General features: G+C 36.6%; 1 protein-coding gene across 1 annotated transcript in view; it reads left to right on the forward strand.

The window, feature by feature from the left end:
• Positions 1-12,638, forward strand: part of PIK3C2G (phosphatidylinositol-4-phosphate 3-kinase, catalytic subunit type 2 gamma) — a 212,740-nt gene that overhangs the window by 100,088 nt on the left and 100,014 nt on the right. The window contains exons 19-21 of the mRNA XM_009879655.1: positions 4,409-4,420; positions 6,348-6,368; positions 9,713-9,748. Coding sequence (XP_009877957.1) covers positions 4,409-4,420; positions 6,348-6,368; positions 9,713-9,748 — 69 coding nt within the window. The remainder of the gene's footprint in view (positions 1-4,408; positions 4,421-6,347; positions 6,369-9,712; positions 9,749-12,638) is intronic.

Consider the following 12,638-nt stretch of genomic DNA (forward strand, 5'->3'; position numbering starts at 1 on the left):
TTTACTGGTAAGATCATTTGCCATTACTACCATAGTCGTTTTCTGTTACAGTTAGCTTTATCCATGATTTTTTTGGTGACGAACTCTCTTTTTGTTTAAAATCAACATAAAACCTGGTTTATTCTCCTTTCAGTACTGGGTATGGGTAAAGTGTATAAAAGACCTACTTATCTCTGCCTTCGTGCTGCCCCTGGTGGGAGGGAGGGAGGGAGGGATGAAAGTTTTGTTCACTTAAGTAAGATACTGTTTGTATTTTTTGGCATTTTCTGGTTTGAGCCAAAAATAGTCTTCCTCAAAATTTGCAAACTCCAAGCAGCATTGGCTTACTTATAAAGTATTTTGTGATTTCTCTGATCTCTCCTGAAGTTGTCAAACTTCTCATGTGTGTCAAAGCATGTCTCTTACCTCTTTGCGTATCAGTCTGATTTGTGATGGTAGAGTTTCCAATAGTTCCTCTTTGTGATCATGGAGATGTACCGGTCCTGACAGTAACCACCATTCACCATCTACCATTACAATATAAGGACCTCTGTGATTGTATTATTGCGTGTGGTGGTTATTCTCTTTGCTGTGCTGTTACATCAGAGCTCTCTGAGTCAGAATGTGGCTTTCTGCCATCTGAACAACTGCCCTGTGATCTGAAAATCGAAATGTGGGGTTGGTTTATTTTCATGTTTAGTAATGATGGATGAACTGAGCTTTCATTTACAGTTCAACTGGTTCAGACCCCTTAAAGCAAAAGCTTTTCTCCCTGTGAAGGAAAGACTACAATTTGATATGTAATTATTTGGTTAATGAAGTGTGGGGTCGGAAAGAGCATAGATCATACTTTCATACCTGCATGATCTCTGGAAGTGTAAGTGGGGCTAAAACAGGATTATGGATGTGTTTGTTTCACTGAAATGAGTAGGATAACAATAACATGCCTAATGAGCGTATCTGTCAAATAAAGAAGAACCACATTTAGCGAGCCATTTTTCTTACAGTGCCTGAAGTATGCCTGAGATGATTTCTACTATCTTGTATTAAACTTAGTCATACTCTATATAAATGTCCGGTCTAGAGTTCTTAAATGTGCCCAGAGAGTTGGTAGTTCTCTTGTGTAATTGAAATTATTTCTAGGGTTCAATGGACAAGCGGGAACATCACAGTTTTGCCTGTATTTTCTTTAACTCCTATCTTCTTCTCAAAAGAAAAATGACTATCTGCGGTCGTCTTCCTCTTTACTTTGCAGTATAGGCCTGTGTAGATCCCTAGTCTTTTCCCAAACTTTGCTCAAGCTGTCTAATATTATAATCCTGGCTAATAGATATCAGATATTCCATCCTAAATAATAGATATCTTTGTCTGGCACAGTACAATTTAATGTGGCAAAATACATTTATTTTATATATAGCTTAATATATAGCATACCCACATCAAATAGAATATTTCTCAATGTTCACTGTATTCTCTGCCTTTCAGCTGGTAGTATCCCTGTTCATGTCATCCAACCATGGATTGTTTTTCAAGCACATTTTCTCCCTGTGTGCATGAGCAATTGGAGACATCATCAGCTACTGAGTGTGTGTTAAATATTTTGATTATCGTCTTCTGCTTTGGTTGCAGGTGGAACAGCTTACTAGTTTACTGTACTTGTTTCAAATTACACATATCCTGGAGTTGCACATGATTTTAGCCACTTCCCATAAATAATAATTCTAATTTTATAAGTAGTGATTTATTATTTATCCCTAAATAAACAGTATCTTCTACCTGAAATGTGAACTGTAGTTTCCTAGATGGACAGCTTTTGATTAAATCTTAAAACAAACATGCATTTGTATGTATGTATGAGTAAATATGTGTATGTACATAAAACATATGTACACCCACGCATACATCTCTAGAAATATTGAAATGTATTAATATATAATATAATTTAAATATATAAATACAGAAGATATATATAGAACTGTATTTTCTCTAATCATGATTCTGCTTTATTTTCTTTTGGTATTATCTTCCTGAGTAACAAGACAGAAATGGATGTAATATTGTCAGCATTAGGATCTTGGTAACATAACTGAAGAGTACATTGCCAGCTAACGCTTAGCATCCATTAACTTTCCTTGTAAGCTTGGCAATCTTAAGAGTTTACTGCCAGGGTCTCCTTAGCCAAAAAAGCAGATAATATCAGGAGAGGGAAACACTGTGATAGTGGATCAGGTATGTATATTTGCGTTGTTTTTCATGGAACAACCTGTCAGTAAACTGCAACAGATGATTTTTTTCTGAGAACAAATTCACCTAACGGCTATGTCTTAGAGTATGGCAAAACCTGGGAGAGTGGGGAAACATGGGTGAATACAGCAGACAGAATTAACAACAGCCACCTCTGTGGTAGTGATGCTTAGACATATAGTGGTAGAACTACGTACGCCTAATATAAACTGAGTGGTCATTAGGTTTAGGTGGGGAGGATGTTTCACGTGATGTACTTGCTGGCTGGCCGCTGTCAGTTTCAAAAATCGGTAAAATTAAACAATCTAACTAAACTTGTGTGTGTATAATATATATATTTAGCTGCACAAAGCAATTGTGCAAGTGTCTAGTAGTCCCATTCAATTTAGTGGCAGGAGCTGGGGTACCTCTTTTATTTAAGCTTTTTATTCCAATGTTTCAGTCTAACCTGAGAACTTAAATAGGGCATGTAGTGTAGCTCGTAAAATTTTGTTTCTGGTATTCATCACACTATACACTTTTTTTCCTTTGGTTACTCTGCTCTGTCGTGTTCTTCAGTAGTAAACTGTTTTCTACCTAACATTTCAATGTATGTAATTATTCATTTTCCTGTTCCAGTATTTTAAAAGGCAGTTTCTGAAGTCATAAATACTACTTACAAAATTTAACAGTAATTTCACAGTTTTTATTAATAAACCTTAATTAATTAATAAAGACTTTCCTTTACCTAACAAATTGAATTTCAGTCCTTATAAAACTAATGGAAAACAGAGGTTTTCTTCCGCGTATCTCTAAAGAGATTTTAAAAAGAAGCTCAATGATTTAATAATGTGGAGAACACATGCGTGCATGTACGCTCACATAACTTCTTTTAAGAAATGCGATTAGGTAACATTTTATTCTCAAGTGTTGTACTCTGTTTCATTACCAAATTAGCAATCACGAAGCAAGGATTGTTAAAACCAAACTTTAACAACAAGTTTATATTTATTTTTAATTGTAATAAATGACATTACCATTGCTCTATTAAATAATACAACAATGTGCACAGTGTACCTGCCCCAAATAAAATTTGGAAAAGAAGACTCTAATGTAAGTCAGAAAACTGGTGATGTGATTTCAGAACCACAAGGGAAAAGTCAACTAATTTTAACTTCCATATTTTACAACACTCTTTTAGATCTAGAAGCTAATTACCAGAACTGGTGGTGACTGTCAACACTAACCTATTTTAATGACTAATATAATTTATAATAATATCTCAGTTATTTAAAACTGACTCAATTTCCCTGAACACCAAAGATAAGCAGTTACCCAAGAATGATGTACCATCTCGTCACCTTTTTAATATTAATGTTGGATAGTAAATTGTTAACTCCTTTCCATCAAGCAGTGATAAGTTTGTCTGAAGATTTTATTTAAAAATTATGGGACAGTAACCAGCAAAGATGGACAGAACAGAATATTCTTGGGACACATCTTTCGCTATTGTAAATCAGGATAGCTTTGGTCTTCTATGCTTGTTCCTACTGCAGATTTGTGCCATTAATTCTGCTAATTAGAGTGCAAAGGTAATTGATCTTACACCCTGTGTTTGCTAGCTTTTTTCTTATCACATGTGACTTTTTCCTTCTCTAAATTCTTGAGGACTTTGGGCCATCTGCATCCATCAGTATTTCACCTCCTCATTAGTACTTTTGAATGCACTCCCTTCCTAAGGAGGTTAAAAATTGCCCCTGCATACAGTGCCAGCACAAGACCCGTATACCACTTAAATCCCATTTTAGTCTTATTTCAAGATTTCCTAATGTCCATGAGGCTTGGGGAACATTTACCCTGCCCCACTGTCTTCTAGAAATTTACTCTGATTCTAGACTTTCTCATCAGAGTTCCTGGGAGGGGAAAAGCTGGAGCAAGTTTTCCCATTCCCTGCAGCTATGGTGAGAAGTTATTAAACAGGTTCTAGCAAAGCAGAAAAGTTGCTTGAGGGGAAGGAAACCTGCTTGAGCCCCTTTGGGCCCTTCTGCTTGCTGACAGTCTCTGTTTATCTTCTTGCTACTGTGTTTCACACAGAGGGTTTTTGGGTTTTTTTTGTCAGCTTTTGTGCTGGAGTTTTAATCCACCCCTCAGTCTCTGGGAACCTGCCAATCAGTTTCCCGTTTTTGGCTTTTAGCTACTTTCATAGGTGGCAGCTGCAGTGTGCAACCGAAACAGCTGGCTGGGGCAGCAGGTGGCCAGGAGTATGTCTCACAGATGGTTGCCTTCCACAGGAGGATTGAATAACGGGGAGAAGCATAGTGTCCTCCAAGAGCTGTGGCAGCTGCTTGAAGGTGGTGCTGAGGAACAGGTTTCATTGTCATGGAAGAGTATGAGTGTTTGTAAATTTTGGCAGAGCATGAGAATCTGTTATGCTTAGCTCAAGAAAAGAAAAAGTTAAGTGAATCCTTGCTGAAGGCAAAATGTCCTTTTGTAGCTTGTCTTCGAAGTTTCCTTAGAGTTTTAAGTCACTAAAACTTTACAGAACTTTTCTAGTTTATAACATTTGTCTACATTTTGACTGACAACCAAGAGAAAAGGGAGTACTATTCTATCTTTTCCAGTCCACATCTTGTAGATAAGTAAGAATGAGAGATTAAAAAGGAACTCTTGGTGATATCCAGCACACTGAAAACAATGTGAATTAGACTATTGATTTCAAGGCTAGAACATAATATTTTAGTTTTATTTCTTCTTATAGAGAAAAGAATGTAAGAATTAAAAAGAACATAACCAATGTATAAAAGTTTAAAAAGACAACAATTAAATTCACTACTATTGAGATGTTTGTCCCTCAATACTGTGTTTTCCAAAATCATTACTACTTAGTTTCATTCAGCACTCCAGCACTGGAACAATAGGTTATTGCTTCATGTTTTCTGAAAGGAAATATATTTTTCGCTGTCGAAACTGGTTTATATTAACCATAACTTACTTGAAGACTTCAGAGGAAGGAATAAATCAAGCAGGTAGTTGTCTGTCCAACACTCTTCATTATCTGAACATTAAACAGGCAGCCATCCTCCAGCTCTTTCTCTTCTCACATTATGGTGTCTTTCTCCCACAGTCAGAAGTCGTCAAGTCTGCCTGCTAATTATTAGTGAACTTCCTAAATAGCTGTGTAGAGCAGGCAGACAAGCCCAACCCATTAAAATTACATTAATGTAAATACAAAAGACATCTATTTTGTTTTGTGTTAATTTGGTCCTTCTTACTGACAGAATCAGAAGATCACTTAATTGTATATGTAACTTTAAACCTGTGAAAAGCAGTCTCAGTATATGTTTGATCAGTTGTTTTGCTACTCTGCATTAGGATTTGAGCTGAAGTCTGGCATTGCTCAATCTTACAACCTTCTGAAGTAATGTGTCTTTCAACCAAGTCATGATTATAAATTTTATCTGAATTTGGAGTACTTGATGTGATCATCATTGTGTTTTGGACAGCAGAGAACCTCAACCATAGAGTGGATTCACATCTAGGGATTTCAGTTCTGAACTCATAATTGTTACTTATGAAATGCCAATAATTTGGTGAGATTTTTCTCTAGCTACTTATATGTATAGTAAATAACACCTCTAGACTATTATTTTTGTGAGATAATGATTCAACTGTCTACTGTGCTAAGTGTTTCATTATTAGCCATGTAGAACTTGGATTATTGCCTTGGAAAACAGACAGATAATTATTTTGTTTCCTAATTTACGGACTTTCAATTTTCTCAGACTCCAGTTTTAGAAAAAGATGGAGCCAAATGAAACAAAGAGATTTTGCTGTGAAGAAACACAGAGAAGTTACATAACTCTTTGTTGGTTTTGCCCTTCAGTATTTACAGACTGAGTGGGCAAATGGTACATTTAAATCAACAAAGCCACGCCTTGCATTTAAGTCACCACATTTTAGTTTTTAAGAAAAAAATGCTATTTTAGACTCACTTTTTGTCGGCTCTAAAGAAAGAGAGGAGTGAGCTGGCTGTGACCACAGCTGGAATTGATATAAAGAGGTAGTATATTGCAACTCTGGGTTGTCAATGCCAGCTACTGTCAATGTCTACCTACCCTGGCTCTGTCAATACTGCTCAATAAAAGAGGACCAGAGAGCAAGATCAAGTGTTACGCCTCTGGTCTGCTGTGCTTTGTAACTGATGCCTTCATCTCTGGCCTTGTTTTGGACTGCTTTCTCAAAAACAGCACTGGAGCACAGTATGGGTGTAGTTCACTCCAGGAACCACCCCTAAAAGACAAGATGGGCAAAAGTGACCCAGCTTTGACCACAGCTCTGTCCTGTGACACTGCTCTACCCGTGCTTGCATGCTCATTTGGGCCTTCAGTGTCTTTTAATCTCTACTGTTTGTGGACTCTAACACAACCATCACACTATTTCTGAAGCTGTGGGCTGACACCCACACGCAGAATCCTATGACCAGAAGGTGCAGCACACGGACCACCAGGGAGTCCCAAAGCCCAGTGGTGGGTAGTGAATATGCAGTCTGGGTGCTGCAGAGGGAACTTGCCCTACTACGTCTGTGCCATTTGGCTCCAGGTCCAGGAGGTGCTCCATGTGTCTCTCTTAATCTTATAAACGTACCGTACCACAAAGCCTGACGTTGGCTAAGATCATCCAAAGCCTGGATGGCCTGGTTTGCATGCTAGAAATGATCATTTCAGGCAAATCTGCAGGCAGATTGGCAAGCGGACTACCGTTTAGTAGAAACATTTATAAAGTTGCTGTCCATACTGTTCCGTGTACAAAGGAGAGAAGTCTGAATCCATACCTCTTTGCAGTTTATGAGACTCTATTGATTGTTTTTGGTGGCCTTTTAATCAGGTAGTTATTCTCTGGGACATGTTTTGTTAATCCTAAATTCGTTTCTTTAAAGGGTTTTGCACATAATACCTATTTGCCAAAGGTGTTGCAGATGCTGTGATTTCTTTTTATAAATTGAAATATTGTGATTAAAGTAATAAATATTTTTAACTTCTACATTTCCAGCTAAAAGGAAATAGAAAATAAGTTCCAAAGAATTAAAAAACAAATTGCAAACACAACTGGAAAAGGTTAACAAAGAATCTAAACATGGCATTTTAACATTTTAAATATAAAGAGGGAGTTAGTTTTCCCACTCTGTTAAAAATTACTTTTTTTAAAAAAAGAAATGCATTTAAAAATAGAGCAAAGCTATGAGTTTTCCACTCTGTTAAAAATTACCACTTTACAAAAAAGAAATCCATTTAAAAATAAAGCAATCAAAGGTATGTCTGTTTGTAATTCAGTGAATATGATACAATCTGGTGAATCCTTGACAAAGGACATAAATAGCATAGTTGTGCACGTGTCTATTTTTAATTATTTTAATGATTCTTGGTAGAATGCATGTGTTCTTGTATGTTTAGAAATCTGGGAACGCTATGTGTTTTTCCAAATTGGGTGCAAGCATGAAGAGGTAAGGCATCCTTGTGATCATATATAAAGGTGAGAATAGTATGCACATCATCGATTGTATTTGCACAGGCAAGTATTCAGCTGCAGCTAAATAAGTTACTGAATATAGAGGTAACTCTGTGTGTGTCCACTTTGGAACATAGGAAATTCCATGCCAAAAATAGTATTTCAGGAGGATTAACATTGTCAAGTGCAACATAAAAAAGTCTGCAAATGCCAAAGTTATCAGTGTGCGTTACTGTAATGACAAAATACAACACTATGTAGGTATACAGGTGAACCTACTTAGAGTTGAAAAGATAGACTAAAAAAGGTGAAATATTTCTAAAAATAATAAAAAAAGAGCAGCTGACCTTAATTCTTTTAGCTGCTTCATGATTTATAAGGTAGCATTAAGGAAGATGTTTTTCAGTGCATTGTTTTTCAAAACACTGCTTGTCTGATTTATTTTTGTTTTGATTCCTCTTATATTTAAAAAAGTTGAATCTGACAAGTCTAGTTTTTCAGTTACGCTGGGTCACTCCCTACTATCTTCACGTCATATCTATCATAACCCCTCCAATAATGTAACTGAATCCGAAAGATGAGTGTTGTCTTTTGGATACCCGCTGTGGAAAGGATGGAACACGCCATTTTGGTGGTCTGTTACTGTCTCTCTGATGCTGGGATGTGATGGACTATAATGATCCGCTTGTGGAGTTGACCAGGACTGAGGGAGAGGAGCGGGTGTTGCTGAGGAAGGGATTCGGAGCAGGGCTCTGTGCAGATGGCACACGAGGCTTTCATCTGTGCCTTTCATCTTTTTTCCATTAAAAATGTTTTATTGTTGCTTCCTTCAAAAACAAAACAGAGAGCCAAAATCTTGCCTGACGGATACCTCACATAATCTTTGTTTGTCCCAGAGGAACATTTGGGGATGTAAACCAGAGTAGTAATAAATCAGGAAAGCTTTTGACAAAACATTCATCTAGTTCTGTCACTTCAAATGGATAATTTTCAGTCATGAATTTGATGGATGTGGAGGAGTTGTTTTGTTTTTTATACTGTAAAAGGCTGCTGGAAAAAAGATGACTGAAAGTTATCCATGAAGCTATGTCTTTGCACTGAAATTTGTTTTAGGTATTCATTGAGTTGGGGCAATATAAGAAGAGTGGCCAACTGTAATAATCTGAAATGTCCAAGTCATAAATCATAACAGTAGCTGCAATGTAAAGATGATGCAAATATCCAAAATCAGGCTGTAATGTTTTTAGAGAGTGAAATCCTCAGCTGTAAAGCAAACAGCATGGAGAATCTCCTGTGATTCTCAGCTGAACAGTTGGTGGCTGGTGTGTTTCACAGGTGAAATGTCATCTTCTGCAGCCGAGAGCAATCCTGCTGGTGAGAGGGGTCCTCCAGCAGGCTGCTGCTCTGCTATGGAGTTGTGATGTTACCTGATCCCGATTGCTGAGGTGAAGTGTCAGGAGAGTATGCCTCACTTTAAATTTGTCAGATACAATATCTAAAAAGTTCATTTTCTTCGCATTTCATGTTTGCGCTTTCACTGTTTGCCTTTTGTGAATGTGTGGAAACTATTTCATTATGATCTCCTTTGTATAAAGCTTTTTTTCTATAAATGGCAATTATTGTATGCAAAATGAATCTGCAGATGTTTCAAAATTGCATCAGATTATGTAAAACATTTTATAAATCTTGCTCTGTTATAGGTCTTTTTCTCTTTCCATCTTAGCAAGCTTTTGTGTTTTAACTATAGCTGTTTGAACCAGTTTTTGGCAAAATTTGTCTTGAGCTACCCTAGAGAGTTGTATCCAATCCATTTTGTCTTTGAATGTGTGTCACAAAATTCTTACCACATGACTTGAATAAATGCAGTGCAGGCTCTGAGTTTCTTGGATTGATACGTTGGGAGTCCTCGTTTATAGTTATCACGCAGTTGATCACAGCCTTGTCTGACAGGTTTGAGTTTAGTAAGTCATTCCTATTTCTCAATGCTTTCGGTGACATCTTTAAGGATAAACAGAGGTTTCAAGCGGATACAGGACATTCAGCGTAATGAATTACTGATTATCGTAACATTACTGTTGGTTGGTTGTTTCTGTGGTTAGTATTGCTAGGCTTAATCGTCATTTTCCACCAGAATGAAAACTGGGCTTTGGACCTTTGTCTAAATGACTGAAACATTAGAAAAAGGAGAATCATGAATTAGACTTTGTTGAATATGTTCCATCAGTAGATGATTTAACAGAAAATTACTTTGTGACTAATGGGAATTTTTCTGAGAAAACAAGTCCCTAATGTGAAACTAAATATAATTATTAACAGGTTTAACAAAAATAATCAAAAACTATAATAAAAGGCAATATTTCTAGGATGGAGAGGGAAGGATTGATAAAAGGTCTTCTCAGGTCAACTGTGCAGAATTATTATAATTCAGTATTTTTAGGTATTTGCAGATGATGGATATTTCAGGATTAAATTCAGAAAGCCCTTGCTGCTTAAAAATATTTCCTTAAGCATTAATTGCTTTCTGAATGCTCATCCATACTAAATGGTACATTACTCTGTAATCATAATGTTGTCATTTGGACAGGGACCAAATTAAAAATAAGCTGGGAGAGGAAAGAAAGAACTGTCAGATCAGTTGTCTTTGCATGGCTTTTTTGCTTGAACACCACTGCTAGCATGTTGTAATAACCTACTTTTAAGCAAGAGAATTTACACAACGGACCATGTCTTGCATTGTCTCATTCAGTGTTTTCTTGGCAAAGAGCCCACTTGGTTAAAACCAATGCATGTTGGCCCTTTGAATTGAATAACAATAAGTGACCACTGAATCTAAAGGAATTAAGATTCCTTCCAAATCTAAAGCCTGTAAACCACCACCCAATAGTTTGTACAACCAGTAGACACCTCAGTCAAAAGACAGACAGTTGTATTGTTCTTTAGCTTCTACTGTGGTATCTAACAAATACACAGAATACTGTTTGGTAAAGTTCATGGCATCATTTCATTGTTTCAGAAAGAAAATCAGGCTACAAGAGTTTACTTTTGTCTCTGAAAGGCCATTATTCCTATATGAAGATATTCAGAGATATGTTATCACGATATTTTATCAACAGTGGTAGTTTTGCTGAAATAATTCTGTGGCTGAAGGATTACAGCAAAGTAGTTAGTAAGAAATTTTTCAGTGAATATTTTGAAAAATGTTCATCAAAATCAAAGCTTTTCACAGAAACACTGAGCTGAGATGCAAACATTCAGATAGTGTCCAAAGCGCTAGATGAAGGTGAAAAACAAGTCTTAATACTTATGCTAGTCACTGGAGATGTGAAAGTAGAGACTTGTGGCTGAGGTAACCCAGTGAGTGCCACACTGAGCTATTTTGAATGATTTATCTCTCCTCCCACACCCCCGCACCACGCTGTTGAAAAGCATCCCATTCATTCTAAAAGAAGTCACCAGCATTTTTTTCAACTGAACCTAGAGGAGGTGCAACGCATATTGTAAGACAATCCTTAACACAAGGGTTGTTATATCAGGTACATCTGTCGCCTCGTCTTGTTGTTGAATTGCTTAATCCTAAACCATTAACAGATTGTTTTACTTCTTAGCTTGAAAACAGACTGTATTTTAGACATAATGATTTATGAAACGCCATTGGTATTTTACTTGTGCCGTAAGTCACCTGGCTGCTGTTCTCACTGATGGCTGTTACTTGAGGGAAAACCCATTTACTTATGTTAAAAAAAAAAAAAAAAAGGTGCTATTAAGTGGAGGGTGGGGTTTAAGATGGGATAAATTGCTGGCAGCATGTATAATTAATTGGTTGTCAGTTTGATCAAAGCTTCCGTGCTGGAGTAGCTATAGTTTCTCATTTGTCTATCTTTCTTTCAAAGAGCTAATATAAACTACCTCCACTGAAAATTTTAAAAGGTGAATATAAATTTGTTTCTATTCGTACTTTGTTTCTACTCAGTTCAGGATTTTAGCAGACTGAAGCAAAATACAATGCTGGGTGTTGGCCTCATCAGAAAAAAAAATTAGAAGACTGAATTTCCAAGGTGTAGTTGAGCCATGTGAGTAGACTCCAGAGGAGCATTTGCAGCTCTAGTGTGGTGCAGCTTCTGTTGTAAGGACAAACAGACGTGAAAGAAATGCCAACACCTTTGTTAGTATTATTAACATTATTAACGATGAGAAGAACTGGAGAGGTGATCAATTTTAAGGTGTTTTAGGAGATGGCTTTTAAAGATTGCTTGGCCCAAACTAGAAAAAGGATTTCTGTACTGCTGACTGTTCTTGCTTTCCTTATAAGGATCTAGATAAACCATAGTTAATGAGCAAGTAAATGAACCATCTTGTTAGTAAAACTAAGAATAGTAAATTCCTCCTTATTAAAAGGAGAGAGAGCGCTGAGATAGGTATTATAATAATATAACACAGTAACAAAAATTTAATGGTCACTTGAATAAAGAAGCAATGGCACATACATAAGTGGATGATCTTTTCAAAACGGCACCATCCCTCTCTCACAAACTGAGATTTCCTTTCTCATCTCATCTAATAAATGTCTTGAAGATTTCAAATCCTTAGATATAAAAGGTGTCTTTAAGTATTTCAGTGTAAACAACAAAGCAGCCCTCAACATCTCTTTCAATAAAATCTTGTTTTATGCTTCTTAGTCTTAATTTTTTTAGCTTATATAGCAGGGCTTATATCCGAGTAGATTTAAAAAAAAAAAAAATAATATCCTTTTTCCCTTACATAAGCGCTCAGTTTTCATGTTTAGCTTCCTCCAGCAATTGTTCACAGTCTGTCATCCAGTGAAATTAAAATAACTGTTCCCCCAAGGCCTCCTTATGCTCCCTTCCCCGACCAGCGCTTTCTCACATGTATGCAGTGCTGTTCTTATATTTACAGATATACATGCACTAGTG

The sequence above is a fragment of the Charadrius vociferus genome, unplaced genomic scaffold (assembly GCF_000708025.1).
Source record: "Charadrius vociferus isolate BGI_N301 unplaced genomic scaffold, ASM70802v2 scaffold90, whole genome shotgun sequence".
In the NCBI taxonomy this organism is placed as follows: domain Eukaryota; kingdom Metazoa; phylum Chordata; class Aves; order Charadriiformes; family Charadriidae; genus Charadrius; species Charadrius vociferus.